Here is a 24,253-nt window from a genome sequence, read left to right as displayed (position 1 = left end):
AGCCCTTCAGTGTCACTGTTGAATTGAAAATAGTCAACCAACAAACAAAAAAATATCTAGCCATTAGCAATACCGTTGTCTGGGCAGTGATTAAGAACTAGAGGATGATTTGCACAAATGTCACATGGGTCACCACCCAAATAAGCAGAGGTCCTAGGCTGGTCCCTATCCATTGATAGATGAAAGAGGGATGCACAAATGTGCAAGACAACAGATCATAATTGCATACCAGTCAAAAAGCTCCTATATGTGTGCACCCACACTTTTTATAATAACCAAAAAAGCATAATTGGAGCAAATATGTTTTTATATAACTCACATTCTGTACAGACAACAATCAAGACAATCAAGTGAAATGGCTTTACATTAGAAACAGTAGTTATTAGGGTTACAGTGATGTTATAGAAGGCAATCCTGCTCTGCATACAGTGCTAGAAAGAGAACAAATGCAGAAGTAAACATTTCTCACGAAAGTCCTCATATCTGCTAACCTTAAGGGAACATTAACTAACACTAACTAACCTGACATGATGTAAACTGCACTACTGGACAAATAGGTTTTCCTCAAAGACTGTCTGTGATCAAGAATTTACAGAACTCTCATGCTTCTTGTCTTTATTTATATTGACACACAAATCATAAATGAAAGAAGGTCAAACAAATTGCCGTGCTCAATTAAAAAAAAAAAAAACTTTAAAATGAAAACTCAAAAATATCCCTGTGAAATATGGATCTCTCCAATCACTCCAGGTGGTTCTTTCTTATATTTATGAAGAAACCATCATAAGAAGCAATGATGTTCAGAGTGTGAGGATTTCATAGAGCAGCTCCCATTGTCTATTACCAGCTTAAAGGTCTAGGTCATCTCCATCTCCATGCCTGAGGATGACTTCAAAGGGACAGAGTCAAAGCCATCTGATGTTCTCTGCAAAGGAACAAGGCCATCTAAATTACTCTAACACTATAATCTACAGTATACTACTTTTACATTTTAAAATTAAAATGAGGATAATCATGGTTCTGAGTCTATAACCTCAATCATAACTTGCTCACTCACTGTAAATTTCTCTCAAACGTCAAATCATTATTATTCAGTCTGTACCACAATGGCTCTAGAAGTTCACTTTACCTCTCTGGTGAAAGATTTAATTTTGGTGAAAAATGATTTTTTGGTGAGATAGATGAGATCATCTTCTGCATCCTCTCCCTCCATAATGGCACAACTGTCGGCAGCAGGAAGCTCACACTCTTTCGACTCTGCACTCATCAGCTTTGAGTACTTATACTCCAGCCTGTGGAGTGTATATGTACAGTATATTTACACACGTTCACACACCACATTTACATTAGCACTATATGCACCATGCAGTAAGTGAAATTCTACTTAGATTTAACATTCAGTAAAATCATATAGTATTTTGATGTTCTAAAACTGGTTGCATGCACAAACAAAAGTGTTTTGAACACTCTTGCCTTTTTTTATTATTGTTTTATTGCTTTTTAGGAACTGTTGGGATTAAAGCAAACATTTTTTATAAGCTTGAACACTTCAGAAGTGCATGTTTCTTCTAAAATTCAAATTTTAGCAAAACAGACTCATGCCTATTAAAGATATACTATATGTATGTGGACATCTGACTATCACAAACAAATGTGTCAATTGCAAAACCATAGGCATTAACAAGGAGTTAACGACTATGCCTGTGCCCGCCCCCTTCCCGCCGCTGTTATAAGAGCCTCCAGTCTTCTGGGAAGGCTTTCTACTAGATTTTGGAGAGTGGCTGTGGGATTTTTGCCTATTCAGTCACAAGAGCATTAGTGAAGTCAGGCAGTCGGCATTCCCGAAGGTCTTCAGTGGGGTTGAGGTCAGGGCTCTGTGCAGGCCACTCAAGTTCTTCTACATCAACCTTGACAAACTGTGTCTTTAGTTCCAGTGAAGGGAAATATTAATGCTACAGGCTACAAAGACATTCTAGACAATTGTGTGCTTATAACGTTGTTTCAACGGTTTAGGGAACACCCACATATGGGTTGTGATGGTCAAGTGTGCACAAACCCTTGGCCATATAATTGCTTACACAGAATTGAGCACTAAGCAAACTCTTCCAAACATGCCTGAAGCACATTAAAACAAACAGTGTAGCTTTTCTGTAATCATTCCAGAGCTATAGACAGACCTACAGTGAGTGGAAAACAGATGCAACATGGGAAGAAACTTCAACATCAAAGCATGATCTGATGTGAGAACTCACTTGCGTGTCCGTTTCCAGAAGTAGCAGCTGATGGTGATGAGCAGTATCGCTGCCACAGATCCAACAGAAACACCAAATTTGAGCCAGAAGTCCAAAGTGACACAAGCACTAACCTGTGGATCTGGCAGAGGCACTCCACCTGTACATTGCAAAGGCTGCTGCCACACATAGGTAGTCCTCTGAACGCACGCACACACACACACACACACACACACACACACACACACACACACACACACACACACACACACACAGAGCATGGCTTTCAAACAGTTTTTTACTCATGGATGGCTTTTAGTGTAACAATAAGGTTCAAGGACTTCCTTATGATTAATTTATTGTATTTTATAATGTATTTTAATATTATGAAATATAATGAAAATTCAAGGTGAAAATGTTTAGGGACATCTTCAGATTTTAAAAATTGATTTTGTATTTTCAACTTAATAGGCTCAAAATGTCTTTCTCTGCTGAGTTTATTACCATTTATTAGTTGTTTAATGAGATACAGAGACTGCATAATAAGAAATGGTCAGATTGACCAAACAGGATTTGAGCTTACAGAATAATAAGGTTCGATCTGTATTCGCCTAGTGTTCAAAAACTAACTTTGTAATTGTCTCAGAATTTCATTAATGTAAATTTGAAGTAACTTTAAAGTATAGGCCTTGTTGAGCTGTAAATGTAAATTACACTACTTTTGAATTTTGCTATCTGATATGTCAAAACTTATATCTCAAAATGATTCCTCACCCAGAGAGAGCCTTACAATACTAAAATCATGACATTTCACAGACCCCTGGAAGTTCCTGGACCTCACACAGAGAGCCATGGCATTAGAGGTCAAATATTATTGCTATGTCTTTTGTTATTTAGGATTTTATGAAATTAAACCTACCTGAATTCCATTTATACAGGCACTCACTATCTCTTTATAGTTCCTCTCAGAACAGAGAGGACAGGCATACTGAGAACGCCACAGGAAGTGGAAGGAGCAGCCATCACATGTTCCCTCTGTACATTTACTGTAAAGAGAGGGAGCTTATGAGAATAAGTAAGTAGCCTTAACACTCACAGTTCCTTGCTTTGACCTGAAGATGTTGCTATGCACAAAACAATTTAGCTGAATCAGCAGCGATTACACCACATTTGTGGATTACAGGAGATTACACACAATGGGATTCCTCTTTTTTTTTTTTAGCTCCTATGCTTATGGCAGTTGGTCTGTTGACTCTCACTGCCTTCATTTTCTAACTCTGAAGTGCACCTTGGTAAGGAAATTTGATCCATTGCCATCACTGTGGGATCACATCTGAGTCTGATAGAGGATGATCTGCCATTTTTACATGCCTGTGTTGTTTCACTTGCCCTAAAGACACAAAAAGAACGAAAGACCCAAGATTAACGACAATTCTTCAGCACAGTTATTTAAATTTAATTGGTTCTTATGTACAGTTTGTCTCTGATCTTACCGGTAGTAAAATATGACATCAGGCAGTTCAGATTGTGAAGGGAAGGTACTCCCAGAAGATGAGATGTGATCAAGTGTGGAGTCAGTGGTTACACCTATGGTTAAAAAACACACACAAAAAACCTCCAGAAAATTAAAACAGCAGGTCACTTTGTAAAGCTGTTCAGTTTGGTTGTAATTTCACTTAAAACTCACCAATCAATGTGCTTCCAATAATAAAGGGTTGTGAGGACACCACACTTTGACCTCTGACATCAGTAGGCACTATGATTGACTGGCAGACATAACCATTGACCTCCTTCCTGCTCTCCGTTACATTATCAACACAGGAAGCCAGAACACGGTCCTAAGAGTACACAGCTGGTGGTTAAAAATGGTCAATTCCGCTCAGATGGCTCATTCTGATTACATACATTGGTGTTTTTGGCAGATTTGCAAAGGTCACATTAGTCTATTTTAAACAATCTTAGCACCTCCACAAAAAAGAACCAAGGCCTGCTATGTACAAGCTCAGTTTGTAATAAAACAAAATAGGCTGTGTTTGTGATCCAATCACGTCACATATGCAAATGATTAGAAAATGGAAGTGGTACCCAGAAACATTTACCCACAGAAATAACACAATAAGAAATATAGCTAATACTAGTGATGAACAAAGTAGTTTTATTTATTGTTATTGTATAGATTAACAGATTTGGTTAGTGTTAAATAAAGAGCAGAGAATATGAATGAAGTCAAGACTATGATACTGAAAACTTACCCTATTACCATATTGTATACACATCCTGGCATTTTTAATGAGGGTAAAAGTGTAAAAAAAAAATGATTCTAGGCCAGTTTTAGTAAGACCTTGAGCATTAGAAACACATGAAACAATTTGATACTATAGGTTAATACTAAAGATAGACTATTTTAAAATGATACGATCAGGATCATAATCAACTTGTTAAAGCTTGTTACAGCTCATCTAAACTACTGAATTTACCTCTGTGCCACACAGCCCCACACTAAACTGATGCACATAACGAAGGCCTCTGTTGGTGAAGCGAGGACTGCTGTGAAAATGAGTAACACTGGCCAGGTGAGAGAAATCATACTGCAGAGTTTCTCTTTTATGCTGCATAGCCAGAGTGCAGTCACTCACGCAGGCTGAGTGGGCCTGAAAATATAATGAGACAATAGGAAGAGATAATGTCAAAGTCTCAGTACTTTCATGAATAGTGTGTATGATAAATGTACTACAATAGAAATATCATTAATGTGTTATGCATTTTACATGTCTGTTGTTTTGACCACATATAGTACAAATTAGTACCAACACCTCCTGTGATGCAATAAATGAAGTGATAGAAAAATATTTAGCAGTGCTTACTTGGTTGCTCTTAGTATTAGGTCCACATGGGATGCAGGCTTCCTCTCCCACAGGCTGCTCAGGCCTTATGAAGGTGTTTGGTGGACAGCTCCTGCATATTCCAGTGCCATGTAGCATGTAGTGTCCAGGAGGACAGGAGACGCAGGCTGAGTCTGCCTGAGAGGAGTCTAGTGCACACTGTCGACATTGAGAGGCCACTCCTCCAATCACATTACTAATTTGAATAGAGTAGATCTTTGCGAAGTCTGAGCTGTACTGCCTCTCCTGCAAACAAAGGAGACAAATGTTTATTATTAAAAGGTAATACTTGACATTAAGGTTCCCTTAACTGGCAATATTAGTTAACATTACCAAACCATGAGCTTCAGCATTATATGACACCTTATACCACAGTGCTATTGAATTCTTGAATCTGATTGGTGCAAGGTGAATCCACAGGTTTATATTAAAGCACTTGTTCCAAAATGTTATCATTATGTAGTAATAACTCATTAACAGTGACTTGTATATCTCACAATCTACTTATCTATTAATTAATTGTTTTTTATCAATCCATCCATTTTCTGTACCGCTTATCTGTGAAGCCTATCCCAGGGGACTCGAGGAACAAGGCAGGGTGCCAACCCATCGCAGGGCACAATCACACACACACACACACACACACACACACACACACACACACTACGGACAATTTAGAGATGCCAATCAGCCTACAGCACATGTCTTTGGACTACGGGAGGAAACCGGAGTACCCAGAGGAAACCCCATGCAACATGCAAACACTGCGTACACAGGGTAGAGATGGGATTCAAACCCCCAACCCCAGAGGTGCGATGCAAACATGCTAACTATTAAGCCACCCTGGTCCCTGTTTTTGTTTGTTTGTTTGTTTAACAATAACACAAATAAGTTAATTTAACATTTATGGAATGGGTGGGCAGTGCTCTGTAAAAGTCAAGAAGTTTTCAGCTATGGAAAAGTCTTCAGTGTGGAGGGCTTTGAGGTTTCTCTGTAACATAGGAAGCTGTGTTCTTATTAATGTCAAGAGAGAGAAAAAAAGAGTTTAGTCAAGGAATGATTGTTTATAGCTACTACAACATAAGTGATAACAGGAGGTATCTTTTCTCATGGACATTCCCCAACACGACATTAGCCGTAACTATAAAATTGTTCATCCATTCATATTCCATACTGCTTATCCTACACAAGGGTCACAATGGGAGCCTGGAGCCTATCCTAGGGAACTCAGGGCACAAGAGAGGGGACACTCTGGATGGGGTACCAACCCATTGCAGAGCACAAGTGCACACACAACAGACAATTTGGAAATGCCAATCAGCGAATAACACATGATTTTGGACTGGGGGAGGAAACCGGAGTGCCCACAGGAAATCTTCAAAGCATGGGGAGAACATGCAAACTTTGCATACACAGGGCGGAGGCAGGAATGTGCAAAGGTCCAATCACTAAGCCACAGTGCCCCACTATAAAACTGTAAAAAAAAAAATAATAATATAAAAAATAAAAAATGATCATCTTTGGTAAATTGCTGTGCTATAAGAGGAATAAAACACATCAGGACTTGCTATTATAGGAAAATTATAAACTTCAGCCTGCACATCATCTTTTATAAAGAACTGATAGATAGAGGTATATTTTTGCATATTGAGCCCTCTCTTCAATATCATATATAATGAGATATATATGTAAATACACATATTTTAATAAGAATCATCTGGAAGCTCTTCTCCTGTTCTCACCATACTGTAGGTATCAGTGCGCTGAAAGCCCCAGGTAAAGCTCACAGTAAGATTGCTCTTAATAAGGTAAGAATAGGACTGCTTCCCGATAGTGCCTCTCCAGGTCTCCACCACACGATTGTTCCTCTCATTCAAGCCCTGTGACCACACACACACACACAGCATTTAAAGTGCATGAGACCAGCACATTTCTATTTGCATTGCCCAACAACAAAAGTGATTGCAAATCTGGAATAGTTACTGAATTTCTTATTTATATTGGACATAAAATATAAGTTATTGGTTATACAAATATAAGTAGATAAGAAAATCATGAAAATCATTATGCTTATAATCACCTTGTATGACTTGTATAAAAACTTAAATGCTTACTGTCATAAAATGAAGTGCGCAGTCAGATGTGCACTTGGTCTCAAAGACAAATGTGATTCTAGAAAGTTCTCCCCTCTCATTATCTTTATCCAAAGAGTAGGGCAAGCTGAACAAGATAGAGATATGAAAAACATGAAGATAAGAAAGTTTCACCTTCAAAGAAGAAAACGTCAAACATAGGGAGTTAATACTACTTACGTAATATCCATAGATCCTACATGTTTGTTTCGTTCGTGTAGAATATTAGGGGTTGTTTATATCTGCCATTTCTTACCTATAACCAGGTACAGAAAGTGTTAGCATCATGTAGTCTGAGTCCAAATCTCCAGGTGTGGTGTAGACATACTCTCCAGCTACCTCCCATCCTGTTGCAACAAAGCATAGTTTTAATTACAAATCTGAACAACTGGTGAAATATAAAAGACCAGTCTCTGCATCCCCAAATGTGGATTGAGCACATCATTTTTAATCTTTCGAGTTATATTATTCTGAATTAGTAACTAGTAGTCTAGGATCAGTGAGCTGATTTAACTTCTTCACAACTAAATTTGTTCTACATCTATTCATAAACCCATCTGTCTGCCTTATTCTGAATGAATGATTCTTTTGTCACTTCAGTGTTTAATCTCTGCCTGACTACCACTACAAGGCTTTGTTAATAAATCTGTATAGTGTCTACTTCACAGATAGTGAGGGTCAATGAATTTGCAAATAACGTGTGTTTGGTAACGCTTTGTTTACCTGTGCTCCTCTGAGTGCCACTATACTCTCGTCTGTAGACTGAGCTATTCATGTTGCTGGGCATCCTGTTCCACCATTTATACTCGAAACCCATCACTGGCTCTGTTCCAGCAGGACACTCTGTACATGCTGTAAACACAACAGAACATCTAAGTCTGATTGCTTTCTGGTGAGTTCTTTCTTTCTAGTCTATCAGTTTAACTTCAACTTGAAATTGTAACTTATAATAGAGGCATGTGGTGTGCTGTTTGTGTATTACACCTGTTCCGTTGGAGTAGAAGCCTTGTGGACAGGGTTGGCAAGCTGAAGAATTGCTAGTGAAGAATCCAGGATTACATGGGGGACAGGTTTGCATTTCCCCTGATGCTGGAAGATTCACTGCTCCCTCTGCATTCTCATTGCAGATCTTTGGTTCAATCCATTTATACATTAATTGTGTCTATGAAAAGACAAGGAGGAAAATGTACATGAAAAAAGAAAATAGAATAAGACTACATGCTACAGAGTATCTCCTCTATATAATCCATCCATCCATCTTCTGTACCGCTTATTCTTCAGGGTCGCAGGGAACCTGGAGCATAAGGCGGGATACTCCCTGGACAGGGTGCCAATCCATCAAACCTATTCATACACTATGGACAATTTGATAATGACAGTCAGCAATGCATGCCTTTGGAATGGGGGAGGAAACCAGAGTACTTGAAGGAAACCCCTGAATCATGGGAGCACATGCAAGTTTCATGCACACACAGCAGAGGAAGTATTCGAACCCCGGAGGTGCAAGGCAAATGTGCTAACCACTAAGCCACCATGCTCGCCGAATTCCGAATGCTTGTATTCCCCTTTTGGATTGTTATTTATAAACAATGTAACCGAAACTATAAAAGCCTCCAATTATTTATTTATTTATTTATCTTTGTCCATCCTTTTTGACATGTCTGTTAAGAATGTCATACATTGCCTTTGTCAAATCAGGCCTTGAGAATCAGTCAATGGTGTCATGGCAAAACTTAAACTTTTTGCTTTTCCTACATTGTAATCTATTTATCAGTTGATTGTGCCTCATGGTTTGGATTACAGGATGCGTTTACTTTTCTTTTTTTTTTATTTAATAAAAACATGGTGATGGAAACTTTGGCACTTGATGGAATGTGGTTTCTATATTAGCAGTGTAGATACTAGTAGGAAATACTTGAATATTTATTTGTTATAGGAAGAGTTTCTCATATTATTATGGCTTACAACAATACCTGTCCTCTGGAATCACAAGGAGTGTGAGTGTAAAAATAGTCGCTGGTTGTGCAGGGTGGCCTTTGTTGACATGTTCCTGACCCAATCCCTAAACACATAGGAACGAGCACACATTTAGATCTAGTGATAGAACACACACATCAGCAGCTAAGTAGGCAAATCCTACAGCTGCTTTCCTACAGTATGCAACTCATTTTCATACCCATTACACAGGGGTGAGTACTTGCACATGTTCAATCTTTATAATTGTCATAAGAGCTATAGTAACTCAAAGGAATTTTCATCTGTTTCTCCACAATATGATCACACAAAAGAAAGTAACAAAAGCATTTGCATTCTGGGCTAAACATGTCTAATCGTTGGAATATTACTTGTATATGACTAAGTTAAACATATGAACAAACACATACCTGAATATTTCTCTTCTTCACACTGCTGGCATTCAGTAGCTCCCTTATTGGAGTAGGTGTTGGCTTGACAGGGGGTGCAGTGGGCAGCTCCAGGTTCAGCACTGTAGGTACCAGGCTTACAGTGAAAACATTCAGATGTGTACGCAACCCCTGAGGAGAGTGGACCAAGTGTTGGAAAGATGTTATTCTCTCTTTTTCTAAAACTGAAGATGGCAAAATTTTATTGTGATAAATTAATTAATTGATGATCATGATGACGCATTAAACCTTTTAAGTGGGTAGGTTTAAGGTTATACTCAAGTACTTTTTTTTGATAAGCAAAAAAATAACTTTGATTAAACATTATCTACAGTGTAGCTCGTTATTAATCAGTGTCAGATTGTACAAATTTTTGGGCAAGTGTGATGATGATGATGATGATGATGATGATGATGATAATGATGATAATGATGGATTGAACACAAACCTGAGATAGCGATGTTCTTCAGCAGAACCGGTTTAACAGCACCGCTGTAAGACAGAGAGAACCCAGTGGTTCTCCAGTATAGAACATTGTTCCCACTATTCAGTTGCACCTGGTTAGGAAACACAGGACAAAATCAGGATCAGCCTCAAAGTGAAAGGCTTCTAAAACATTCACTGCTACTAGAGCATTCACAAAACACATCAACACAAACACACAAATGTGCCCGCAAACACACTTACATAGTGATACTCCCAGTCATTCTCAGAAATCTTCATCCAGCGACTCTGAGAATCAGTAGACTGGCACTGATCATTCTGAACCTGACAACCCACACACATAGGACATGGATAAACAGAGCATTATACACTAAATGACCAAAAGTATGTGGACACCTGACCATCATACTCCTATGTGATTACTGAATATCCCTTTCCAAAACCATAGGCATTAATATGGAATCGGTCCCCTCTTTCTGCTATTACAGCCTACACTTTTTCTGGGAATGATTTCCACTAGATTTTCGATAATGTCTTTGGGGATATGTGCCCATTCAGTCACAAGAGCAATAGTGAGGTCAGGCACTGATGTTGGACATGCAGTTGGTGTTCCAGTTCATCTCAAAGGTGTTCAGTGGGGTTGAGGTCAGGCTACTCAAGTTCATCCACACCAACCTTAGAAAACCTTGCTTTGTGCACAGTGGCAATGTCATGTTGGAACAGGTTTGGGTCCCAGTGAAGGGAAATCTTAATGATACAGCATACAAAGATGTTCTAAACAATTGTGTGCTTCCAACTTTGTGGCAACAGTTTGAGGAAGAACCACATATGGATGTGATGGTCGGGTGTCCACATACATTTGGCCATATAGTGTAGTTACCACATGAATGTTTTTCATATTTTAGAAACAATTCTTCAGTCTATTGAAAGACAAACTCCAGCCTGAATCATATTTTGATGCTAATTTGAAGATTGGTGCTTTCATTATTCCTGCTTATTATTTAAAAGCAGAAAGATTTTAGCAATCGCAAACATAAGGTATAAGGGTCATGTTACACTGTTAGGTCTTAAAAATACTCCAAATGTTTCAGCAATGTTCAATGTCATATTAATGAGAAATGCACCACCAAAGTACTTAAGATAAAAAAAAGTTGGCCTTAAAGGACCAGAATGCAATGCAGCTGATGACAGCTCCACACGTTTGACATTATAATACTCACATAGAATTCAAAGAAGATGCTGTTATCAGGATAGAAGTACTGGAAAGTGACAGAGCCAGGCTGTTTCAAATTCACAGCATACAACAATGTGGAGCTGCATTCGTCTGTGTTAGAGGATATGTAGTCCCCCTTGGGAGTCCAAGTTGAACTGGACCCCATCAAGACAAACACACACACACACACATTATTGAAAGTATTAAGTATTACTGAAAGTCTTTCGGATTTAACATTACAATAATTTCATGTAATTAAATACTATTTATTTGCATTAATACCACAGCATGATTGTGGATTCATTTATAAATAACATCGCAGCTCTGTCTGTAATTCAAATGATAGGTTTATATTAATGCACTCATTCTAATAAGTTATTATTTCCACAATAATTACAAACTCATGAGTACTTGGATGGTAGACACTTCATATCAAATTTCATAACAAATTAAGACAGCGTGTTGTTATTTAACACAGAAAGACATGTAATCAAAGCATTCTGTAAGGAAATGCTTATTTAACGTTAATGTCTCGGGTGTCCGTGCTTTCTAAAGGTCAGTAAGCTATTGGCCACTGCAGAGTCCTTGGTAGTGTAGAGAGTTCCTTGGTAACGTGACAAGCTGAGTTTGTTTGGTTTTTTTTTTTTTTTTTGTCGTTTTTTTTTTTTTTTGAGGAAAAAAAGAAAGGCTGGTGAGGGAACAGCTGTTAATATAAGGGACAAAAGGAACTAACTTGTCACTGACATTCCACAACATTAAATGTAACTGTAAATGGTTAAAAAGCACAATGTATCTTTCATTTAATAAATGAAAAATTAAAATTTTTGGGAAATTGCTGTAGTACAAGAGGAATTATACACTTCAGGACATACTGTTATATCCACAATACTGTGGATTATTTTCCTATAACAGCACACACCACTGTGTTTTATTCTTTACTTATTTGCTTTCATGTGTGGAAGTAATGCTGGGAACTGACTGATTGTATGAGCTTTGGATCTAAAACTGGCAGTAGCCTTTTTTTTTTTTTTTTTGCCAGATACCTTCTTTTCAGGTATCAATCCATGTTTGATGACATATTACCAAAAAATATATATTATAGCAATGATCATAATCACACATGCACCCACATACAGTCCAATAGGAAACACCATATTATCGAACAGACAGCCATAACAACTAAAATGTTATGCAAAAAACAGAGCAAAATAATTATTAACCAATAAGAGCCACAATTTAACAAAATCCCCATTCCAGCTACTCACTTGGAACAGTTAGAGTAGCTGTTTCCTATGTCCATATTGATGCCATGGCTGATAAAACCAGCAGGTAGATTGTCCCATTCATCGAAGGCCACTCCTGTACCCAGGGAGTAGGTCCCTGCTGCACACTTCTGACACTCCTGTGTCTTCATGTCCAGGTATTCACCTTCCTTACAAGAAAATGCTGTCAATGGGTAATAATAGTTAGTGTGGTTTAAAGTTCAAATGTTTCCAGGTTTTCATGACACTCTACAAAACAAATTCTACATGCAGCCTATATGCTGGCATGAATCAAATTATTAACACCTAAAATGGACAGCTAAACAGTCTAAAATGTCTTAAACCATTTGTCATTCTTAGAATTTTTAGCTTCACATAGTGAAAGAAAGAAACCATTAAGGGTTTTTAGAATAGTAATGGGTCCTTAGTTCTGCTTGGGACTCTTCCTGATATGGAAACACTCAGTTGTAGGGTTGGAGGGACAACTAAAGTACCTCTAAGTGTCTATATTTAACCTGCAAATAAGACATGCTTTTGTACTTTCATGAGCATCATAGGGCACTCTTACAACAAAAAGACTTTCAAATATTATTCAGGCTTTATAGCTTCCTAAAAGGGATTTACAACCCCAATTCCAAAAAAGATTGGCTATAAAAAGGCTATCTTAGAGCAGTAGAGTCTTTTAGAAGTAAACATGGGCAGAGGTTCACAAATCTGCTAAAAACTGTGTCTACAATTTGTGGAACAATTTCAGAATAATATTCCTCAATGTACAATTTTGAAGACTATGATCTCATCATCTATAGCGCATAATATCATCAAAAGATTCTGAGAATCTGGAGAAATCTCTGTGCGCAAGGGACAAGGCGAAAATCAATATTGCATGCCCGTGATCTCCGGGGCTTCAGGCGGCACTGCATTAAAAACAAGCATGATTCTTTAATAAGAAATACTACATGAGCTCAAAAACACCTCCAGAACTCATTGTCTGTGAACACAGTTCTCTGTGGCATCATCAAATGCTGGTTAAATCTCTATCATGCAAAGAAGAAACCATATGTGAACTCGATCCAGAAACGCTGCCGTCTTCTCTGGGCTAAAGCTCATTTAAAATGGACTGAGGCAAAGTGGAAAACTGTTCTGTAATCACACAAATCGAAATTTGAAATTCTTTTTGGAAACCATGGATGCCGCATCCTCTAAACTAAAGAGGAGAGGGACTATCCGGCTTTTTATCAGCGCTCAGTTAAAAAGCCTCTCTAAGATACTCTTATTATACCCAACGATATTACTGAGCTGTTGCCAATTAACCTAATTAGTTCCAAAATGTTCCTCCAGCTGTTTCTTTTTAGTAACACTTACTTTTCCAGCCTTTTGTTGCGGCCGTACCAAATTTTTTCAGACATGTCACAGCCATCAAATTCAAAATTACCTTCTTTTTTTCTTAAAATGGTACATTTCCTCAGTTTAAACATTTGATATGTTTTCTATGTTCTATTGTGAATAACATATGGGTTTATGAAAATTGCAAATGATTGCATTCTGTTCATATTTACATTTATTTACATTTTATACAGCATCCCAACTTTTTTGGAATTGGGGTTGTACTTGGAACCCTTTCTAATACGGAAACATTCAGTTGTAGGGTTCTACCTAGAACCTTTAAGCCTTAAGGGTTCTAGATTGTACTGTAAACATTATCATCTGGCTAATGAATGCTGGAACAAAGCACTGCAAAGTCTTGTTACTCACTGCAGTGTGTTCCTTTAACTGGGTCAGGGAGGCCTGTGCATGTGTCAGGCTTGTTGGGTATCGCCACTCTCCATCTGGACCCCAGAACGTCGCAGTCTGTGTACTCATAGTGGTAATCTGACTGAGATAACAACACAAACACACACACACACACACACACAATCGTTTCATTAGAAGATGTTGAGAAAAAAATACATGTGGTTGAGAAGAAAAGATAGTAACTTAGATGTGAAAATCTATATTTGATGATGTACAGTTGATAACTGGTGAACCATTGTCTGTGGAACTCTGTTACATCCCTGCATGTTTAATTATTCAACCCCCTTTTTAAATACAGGATCAGATCAATATTTACACAGGCATCCGCCGCACCCTTTGACAACTACCTTCAACTAGGATGTTTAATTCCCAGTCCTCACAAGCACCTTAACAGGAATTATTTACTTACCATGATGCTGAGGGAGACACTGATAAAGCACATTCCTAACCAAACATGCTATTCTATTCCATTTAAATACAAACATTAGCAAACACTATTAACTACTTACTTAAAAATCTTCTTAAATTTTATTAGAATGGTTCTTTAGATGTTGTATGTAGCCCACTCCTCAGAACATTTACACAAGGCTTTGAGTAACAGTAGGAACGAATCAACAAGCACCTATCTAAACCTGACAGAATGGCACCTGGAGTAAGATTAGACCATAAGAACTAAACAAAGAACACTCAAACACCCTATGTGAAGCAGAACTAGATTAATAGTTAACAAAATAGAAGGGCCCGGTTTGGGGGGGTGAACGGTTCTCCCTGGACACTGTTTTCTATTAGTGAAGCTACATTAGTTCTGTGCATAATGACACAGAAGTCAAAAACTCTAAACACACATATAAAAGAGGAAAAAATAAAGAGCATAGAGGAGAAAATAAGTAAGTATTTAATTGTATCAGTCAGGCTTAATGGTAATCTACTCGCTAGCACTAATCCAGGCATTCAAATTATTATGATAAATCCAAGGCAACAGGACAGAGTGACCCATGTTTCTATGGTGTATCTGCCTACATTGTCTTCTCTCCTCGGCCAAATGCAAGGCCTTTTAACCTTCATGAGAGTATAGGGTGAATAACATAACAAATGCTGTGTACTGCACTGTGCTATTCTCGTCATATAGGGCCAGTCAAAAAGTATAAAGATACAATATGTTGGTTTAACAGGGCTTACAGGAAATAGTGTCAAATCACAATGTAACTGTTTCACCAGATGTCAATTTCACACAGGTTGAAATGAAACCTGTATTCTTATCATCTTCTGATAAGATCCTCAGGCTGCCAGTTTTCACACTACTCATACACACTACTCACTTAACTCAGTTTAACACAGTTATGGCTGCTTATAAATTCGTCCTAAATGTAAAATTAGTTCAATTTCAGCATTTGCTCATTGATGCATGGACATGGATGCTTCATTGATCCAAACATAAAAATTGCTGTATCAATTTTTGTTCATTCACATTACATTGACATTATCCCACAACCCTTTAAAACTTATTCTTTATAATCCTTCCCAGCCTTTATGATATTTGCCCTCTCCTTGCATATGATCAACTCACTAAGTAAACAACAGTTTTACTGTCTAAGTAAACAATAGTTGAAGTAACTGCAGCATGTGAACATGACAGCTGAAGAAAAATAACTGGTATGGTCCAATTCCCATGTTGCCACATAATTTATATATCATGTTTTCAAACAGACATTATATCCAGTTTATACAGTATTTTAAATGTAGGGAACCGTGAGCTAAACTCACATCAGTGTTATTCTAGAAACAGATGTGAGTCAACGTCAACTCTTTTTGTGCTTTTCTTTGCATATTCATGACTTCTGCTAGAACAACCACCTATCAATTATGCAAGTAATTAGGAAACAAGAAAACAGCATGTTGAATATCCAGTACAGTTGCAGCTGTTTCAGAAGACCAGAGGACTTTTTGAACATACATATACACAAGTTGTGTCAGGATAAGATCCTTAGCACCAAAACAATACTTTAATAGGATGCACAGCACAAATGTGACACTGTGTGGGATAATTTTAAGTTCATATGTTTTCAAGTTTTCATGACACTACTGAAAAATTCTACATGCAGCCAATCTGCTATACCTTTGTCATTCTTAGGATTTTTAGTTTTGCATTTTTAATGAAAGATACTGTTACGTGTTCTTAGAGTAGTGATGTGTTCTTACGTCAAAGAACTTCTACTTGGATCACGTTGCTGATACTCAGTTGTAGGGTTCTACCTTTAAAGGTTTACCTGAAGGTACAATTAAGTACCTCTAAGGGTCTATATTTAACCCTTTTCCCATAAGCATGTAAATTAGACATGAGTTTGTACTTTCATGAGCTACATTGTACATACTTACAACAAAAAGACCTGCAAAAGTTGGAATATTAGACAGATAGATAGATAGATAGATAGATAGATAGATAGATAGATAGATAGATAGATAGATAGTTTTTTGTCCTCCAAGAGGAATTTTTTTCCACCATGGGTGCATAGAAAACATAAACACAACAACACCATACATATTAACCATCAAAACAATCACAGACATTGTGGGGAGAAGGAAAAAAAAAACAGGATCATACAACGAGTGCCAGAGCATAAGATGGCATCACAATGGCTGATTACCTATGTGTTTAACGCTCGTATGGCCATAGGAACAAAACTCCTACCATAGCTGGCCTTTCTGCACATGGGTAGTCTATACCTGCTGCCAGAAGAAAGGGGGATGAAATTCTAATAAAGTGGATGGTCTGGATCATTTAAAATGTTATGTACCTTCATATATCCATATATATAATGACACAGTCTGATAAATTAGGGGTAGGAATACCAATAATTTTTCTTGCTAAATTAGTTATAATTATGAGTTTGTTCTCATTGGTAACTGTTAGCAAATGAAAGAAACAAATGGCACCATATATAAGAACTGGCTCAATGATTAGGCTGAACAGACTGATGTTTAAGTTTACTAATAACTGTCAGTCTATGTTGACAGCACTTGTAAATACCTAGAGTGTCCTGATATTCCAACTTGGATTTTTCTGAACATACATATACACAAGTTGTGTCAGGACATGATCCTTAGCACCAAAGCAATACATATCTTAGATCATAGCCCTGCTGAAATCCCCCCCCCCCCCCCCCCCCCAAAAAAAAAAATAGAAATCCTCCTCAAATTTGTAATGGTTTTAATGGTTATAATGTGAACTGCATTGGTTTTAAAGGAAACTCTAATAGTTCATTTGGGTCTCTACTGGTAATTTGTTGCCTTCTATTGATGGCATGTTATCTCTAGTGGATACCATTAAGGACCAATAATGGTAATGCTTTTAATGGTTAGCTGATGGTTTGTAATGGTGTTTTAGTGGAAACCGTTAGAATTTCTGTGATGGTTTCTATTGTTTGTTTGTTTTCAGCAGGGTGTAAGTGTATTGACAATAGGGTAACATTACAGATGGACAGAGTGAGAGAGATAGAGACAGAGTGAAAGAGCAGTCTCAGCCCATCAAGGAAACAGTAATAATAGTTTTTCCCTTTACCTTTTTTGTTTATAAAATATACGGATTGGGAAAGTGAACAGGGGAGAACTTGATCAAGAAGTTAAAACCTTTTGTTTCTGTAGGCTATAACATCTGTAACATATAAAATTAAACAATTAATATCATACCTAGGCGCTTATTCGCATCATTATTATAATATCAGTCTTATATTTAAAGAGGAAACGGCCAGAAGAAGGAGACATACACCGAGATGTTGCGGTTTAAAGGATGTATCGCGATACTTCGGTTTCTGAACTAGATTCCAGGCTTGACAGCAATCCATCACCAAACATATGGTCCTATATGCCTGTATCTAAGTTTGCACCTGAGAATAACTCAGAGAAATAGTTACACATTAAACATTAAAAACTTCACTGTTGCACTTTTAGTTGTCATGTAGAGCTCTTACCTCTTTGCAGCTGGGCAGCTCCCTCGCTTCCAGCGCATCTAATAACAGGAGTATTAAAAATAGTCTCGGAGCAGACAAGCTGCACTGTGACATAACTGTAAAATGTAAACGTTTCAGTAACATCGTTGCATAGAAATAGAAAAAGAACAGAAATTCTGGTGAGTGAGAAAGAAAAGAGCGTCCTGTCAGAGTGACAGCTGTTGCTTTGACTCTGGAGCTGCCGCGCGCGCGCTTTATTAGCGCCTCGCCCGCTGTGACATACTGCTTCACAGCCTAAACCCCCAAAACACACACACACACACACACACACACACACACTACAGAGAGAGAGAGAGAGAGAGAGAGAGAGAGACTTCATGTGCAGACCTGAAAAGACTGGAAAGGTATAGGATTTTACGGGAATCCTTTCAAAACATAGACATAGATTTTCACAGTTTTTGTTTTTTATATTTTCTTGCCAAATACATCTCTCATTCCTGTTTTCATGCAGTTAATGAACTGTTTAAACTGAACATACACTCTCTGGGAAGTCGTGAAAAAAGTCTTTTTCATGAGGAATACAACGGGCTACAAAACATCATTATATGGATATACACTCACTGAACACTTTAATAGGAACCCATGGACCCCTGCTCATTCATGCAATTATCCAATCAGCCAATCATGCAGCACCTCAGAGCATAAGATCATACAGATACAGGTTCACATCTGACATCAAAAGATTAAAATATTAATCTTCATAAAGTCCTCATTCACAGCGCCTTCTGTTTTAAATTCTGCTGAAATGCTAATTATCCTTTGAGTGACCAATGATTTGCAAAATGGTGCTATTTGTCAGTTATAAGCCGATGTTGCACCGATTTGCTCATCGTTCCAGATGTGTAATCATAGGACAGAGTGCTCAGTGCCCCATTTAGCTCCATAGAGTTATTATTACACCTAATGGTCAACAAGTGCTAATAGAGGCCCACTGGGGTAAAAAGCATGCTGCCCCATGCTAGGGGGAGGAGCATCAGACAGAACAGGTAAATGAGTTGCCAGACTGGGCAAGTTTACAAATGCTCTGTAGCCACTCAGATCCTGTTTTATAGCAAATACACATAAGTAATCTAATGAAATGCAGACTGTATGTTTATGATGTACAGAACCATTTATATATATATATATATATATATATATATATATATATATATATATATATATATATATATATATATATAGGATAAGTGGATAATGTATTTTCATCAGAAACACGTGCGCGCCACTGTGGCCATGTTTTCCACGCAAAGATTGTGAAAAAAGAAGAAACATATCACCCTTTGCCAATACTGAATTGTTTGGGCTAGTTTTTTCCCCCAAGTCTTTCGTGTGGCTGTCGCGATTAGTTGGGCTGGGCATTTTGAAGAAACCTGCCTAATATTAGCTCTACTGTGTTTGGCTTGCACACAAGAAACACATGGACTGTATAAGCACATGTATGTCTTAAACTGTTCAAAATGAACTGCTAGGTCTCTGCCAGATGACTGATGTCAACTTTCAACTACCTATTATGGGGTCACACTAAAAATTCACTAATGTCCTGTTAAGTGTGATAGTCTCTCAACTTAATTTTGCTTAAGGCTACATTTTTATTAATGTCATCCTGCTGTGCCAAAATCTATGGGCACTAGCCACTTCTACTTTTCTAGTTTTCAACTGTCCCGTTTTGATGAACCTGTGTCTACTGTAGCCTCAGATTCCACTTCTTGGCTGACAGGTGTGGAACCTGATAGTGTTGTAGCCCTTCTGTAAGGCTGTTGCTTGCTATAAGCAATACAGTTACTTAGGCCAAAAAAGCACACCTTACTGCCATTTGGTGTTCATACATGAGGTAGTTGTACTGGTCCCAGTTGTGGTGTGGAAAGAATAGAAACTGCAATGTATGTGACAAAATTAGTTCACTGTAAAAAAAAAAAAATTTTGGTTTTAGTTCTTCCCAAGTAAATTTTTAAGTTGACACAACAAATTGTTTTTTTGTTTGGTTTTTTTGTTTGTTTTTCAGTCAACTTATCATGTTAAGTTTTGTTATGCAAAAACAGATTTCTTCTTGCTTTTTCTGTTTATTTTGAGAATTGTGATAGATTTTTGTTTACTCAAATTGATATTTCCACAATATTACATTTTTAACTTTTTGCTTGAATTGTTAAAAGAAATACTGGCTCTGGATATTTGAACCTGTTTGACTTGTTATGTTTACATTTTAAAATTATAAGGGAAACAATTGATAGTCTTTCATATGGAAAATGGGTTATTTATTTGGTTGAACTTGCTAATGTAAGTTAAGAAAATAAGCCACATTAAGTTAAATGAACTCGAATTTTAGTACAAACAACTTGAAAAAGTTAAGTTCACCTTACTTTTATAACAGTATTTCAATTGAACTTGGGAAGTCTGCATTACTTGAAACGAGTAGTTGGGTCGATTATTTAATTATGTCAACAAAAATTTTTAAGTTGAAATTACTTATTTTACATAAATACAACTGAGTCAAACAAAAAGAAAACTCAATTAAGTTAAGTTGAGTGAGCAAAAAAAAATTTTTACAGTGTAGCATAACTAACATCAGAAGACCATGACAATACAGCAATCATGAAGGATTCATATCTATCTGGAGTAGAAAAACATAAAAAGAAAAAAGCAGAATAGGAGATATGGACCAAAAATACAGGTAAGAAACTAATGCTAATTAAATTCATTTAGTCCATTTGTCCACTTTCTTCCACTTATTGATGTAATTGAACTGGAAAAAGATGGTGGCTAACTAACTTCCATAGACTGCAATTCCCATTTTAAACATATCGTTTAAGACCTGTTGTAATCAACAAAGAAATGTGGGACTAAATAAGATTGGAGCAGGGCAAAGAGTTCTTCTTGACTTTGTTTATTCAAGGAATCCTTGCTGACCACAGACTGAATACAGAAACACCGTCAGACCCTATCAACAAAAGAAAGTGTTCCTTGCTGTTGAGGTTTAGAACTATTTAAACTGTTACTCTGCTGAAGACTCAAAACGTTTAGAAAGATAAGAACAAAGTAGTACTGTACGCGTAGATTGCAAAAGATAAAACCAAATCATTCATTAGATGTTTAAATTAGTCATGGGTTCCCTGCCTTTGTGAAAAGTGCATTTGTAATCCTCACAAAAATAAAACAAAAACACAGGAAAATCATAAGAAACATGCTCACTGGTTGTATCCATCAATCTCTGGACCCAAATATAGTTTTAACTGAAATATTTCCTTATGTTTATTATCTCTTTTTATACTCAGCAGCACTTGATTTTATTCTAAAATGAGATGGTATGTTTTTTTTAAAATTGAAAACGTATTAATCATGAAATAAGATTACAAATGAATTGTTAGGTAGAAAGCAAATGTAAATTTTATATTAAATGGTAAATGGTAAATGGCGCACTTATATAGCGCTTTTATCCAAAGCGCTTTACACTGTGTCTCATTCACCCATTCACACACCAATGGTAGCAGAGCTGCCATGCAAGGCGCTAACTTGCCATCCGGAGCAACTTGGGGTTCAGTGTCTTGCCCAAGGACACTTCGGCATGTGGAGTCATGCTAGCCGGGAATCGAACGGCCAACCCTACGATTAGTGGACAACCCGCTCTACCACCTGATCCACAGCCGTCCCTTTTATAATATTAAATTATAACATCATGACAAAGAACATATTACAGAACAAAAACTTACAGCATAATAATGTAAAAAATTATGTGCTGGATTTACTTACAAATATAGTGCAAGTTTAAGCAATATGATCTAAAATACAATAGTTGTAAATATCCAGATTTATTATTTTCCTCAGCAAAGTTTTTACTTGAAATACTGTGTGGTTTTTTTTGTGCCCCACTATGCATTTTAAGCTCATTTAGATCAATACTTTTAAGTGCTAACAATTTCAAAATCTAGGTACTGTTCCATTGCTTCTAATTAACTTTACATTAAATCAGGGTTTCCACGGGCCCTTAAAATGTCTTAAATTCCTTAATTTAAAACAAAGGCCTTAATTAGCATTAAAATGTCCTAAATTCACATTTCAAAGGTTTTATAAATGCGACTGAACCGACACCATAAAGCAGATCTGGATGTTATTTTGGCCCGTTGCTGTATGAGATGGTAAACCTGTGTGATTGTGTTACACTCTGAGTGTGTATGCGGCTCCTCAGTGTTTTAGAGCGGCTCGATCTACAGTGAACCCCGCTCCACACCAATGTCCTCTCTGTCTGTGCTGGGAGTTTGAGTCACTTCTAACGTGCATTTAGACACGACAAGCGCCAGATTCACTTTGGTTTTATGTTAGCGTAATCTCAGACATTTTTGTGAGCAGAGTTTTATAGCATTTCACCTGATCGGTAATGAGAAGGGAATTTTAACAAACTGTTGCCAACTAAAAGGAGGACTTCCTGCAGTTTTCCACCAAAATAAAAGCCACAAGGTCTAACGCATAAAAGTGAATTAAGTCAGAAATATATTACTATTGTTGCATTACTATTTGTACATCAATTAAAAATTTATTATCATTATTATTGAGTGTTATTCAATGCAACAGTAATATTACAAAATAGCAAAGGTTTTTATTCCTCTCCTGGAAAGTCATGCGAAGGAAATACTGGATTTTTTTTTCTTTCACTGTTGGAGTAAATGGTAATGCAAAAATTATATTTGCGATGGTTTCCCATCTACCTCTAGAGAAGTTTACCCTGCTATAGTTTACTTACATCCAGAAATGGATGTATATGCATGAACACAATCCATTATAGCTGATGTATTGTGTAACATGACTGAAGTGACATGCAGATCTTACATTTTCTGAAAATGTCTTGAATATTGTATTAAAAAGTTTTGAATTTGAGGTGCTGATACCTGCAGGTACCCTGTTAAAATTAAATGGAAAAAAAATATATTTTTATTATTATCCTTTCATCATAAGATCTACAAAGACACTGTTATTGGTGGTGAGAAAAACATCAACGCATAAGGAGAAAAAAGCTTCAGTTAAAATTACTGTGTAACAATTAACAATAAGCCTCAACTTTACTATAATGTGTGACTGTACCATATGTTTGTTTGTTTATTAAGAGTTTTGAATCTGTGGATAAAGTGTGTCCTAAAATAGTTTTAACACATTGTAACTGCCCGTGTCCAGCCCGTGCAGGAGCCTCCATAACACCCTGCTGCTGTTCCACAATAACCCACCTTCAACCCACGTGGTGTCCCCTGTTTAGCTACACACTACATCATTCCCTATATCAGTAGTCAACTGTACAAGATTAATTAAGATTGTTTAAAAAAAAAAAACAACTATTCACTTGTTGTGTCTTGCCTTAAGAACAGTGCAAATCAATAAATAAATAAATGATACCTTATATATATTAATTAATACATTTATTTAATCAAGATCACATCAAACAAATGGTGAAACTTATTGTAAAATTAGACAAAATACGAGAATTTAAATACATTTTTTTTTTTTAAAAACAGAGAAAATAATATTAAATGAATCAACTGTCACGCAAACACGATAACAGACTTAAACAGTTACCATTCCATACCATGAACCTCTTAGGGATAATAGTTATGTAATGTATATTATTATTGTTATCATCATGGCATAATAAGAATGATGTTGGACCAACTTGCAGTGAACATTAAGTTCTCGATTTTTAACCTCTTTTGCCCCATGGCTGTGTTTTAGGCCTGTGAGGGAGGATGGATGGATGGATGGATGATTTATTTGTCCTCAAAGAGGAAATTAGTTTCCACCGTGGGTGCGTAGAAAAACATAAACACAACAACACCATACATATAAACCATCATAAACAATCACAAGCATAGAGGAAAGAAAAAAGAAAAACATCAGGATCATACAACAAAT

The 24,253-nt window shown here is 37.0% G+C and overlaps 1 protein-coding gene across 1 annotated transcript; it reads right to left on the bottom strand.

Annotated features, from left to right (window-relative positions):
• Positions 1 to 289: 289 nt before the first annotated feature.
• elapor1 (endosome-lysosome associated apoptosis and autophagy regulator 1) lies at positions 290 to 18,578 on the bottom strand. Its single transcript, XM_017468359.3, has 22 exons — positions 18,326 to 18,578; positions 14,319 to 14,439; positions 12,570 to 12,750; positions 11,312 to 11,459; positions 10,335 to 10,415; positions 10,096 to 10,204; positions 9,630 to 9,779; positions 9,219 to 9,307; positions 8,230 to 8,407; positions 7,969 to 8,097; positions 7,502 to 7,592; positions 7,228 to 7,333; positions 6,856 to 6,993; positions 5,096 to 5,359; positions 4,709 to 4,882; positions 3,919 to 4,069; positions 3,725 to 3,818; positions 3,520 to 3,621; positions 3,151 to 3,277; positions 2,253 to 2,431; positions 1,130 to 1,292; positions 290 to 925 (listed from the first exon to the last, which is right to left on the bottom strand). Exons 1-22 carry the CDS (start codon positions 18,446 to 18,448, stop codon positions 857 to 859), a joined length of 2,967 nt encoding a protein of 988 aa, XP_017323848.2. The 5' UTR covers positions 18,449 to 18,578; the 3' UTR covers positions 290 to 856.
• Positions 18,579 to 24,253: the final 5,675 nt, after the last annotated feature.

This window comes from Ictalurus punctatus, chromosome 5, assembly GCF_001660625.3.
Source record: "Ictalurus punctatus breed USDA103 chromosome 5, Coco_2.0, whole genome shotgun sequence".
Taxonomy (NCBI): domain Eukaryota; kingdom Metazoa; phylum Chordata; class Actinopteri; order Siluriformes; family Ictaluridae; genus Ictalurus; species Ictalurus punctatus.
The sequence above is the reverse complement of the archived record's forward strand: the minus strand, read 5'-3'. Positions and strand labels throughout refer to the sequence as shown.

Coding starts and splice junctions, on each gene's coding strand:
- elapor1 (XM_017468359.3), bottom strand. CDS start 18,448: ATGTTACTGAAACGTTTACATTTTACAGTTATGTCACAGTGCAGCTTG. Junction 7,334..7,501: donor CTTTCTGTACCTGGTTATAG/GTAAGAAATGGC, acceptor TATCTTGTTCAG/CTTGCCCTACTCTTTGGATA. Junction 5,360..6,855: donor GCACTGATACCTACAGTATG/GTGAGAACAGGA, acceptor CTTTGTTTGCAG/GAGAGGCAGTACAGCTCAGA.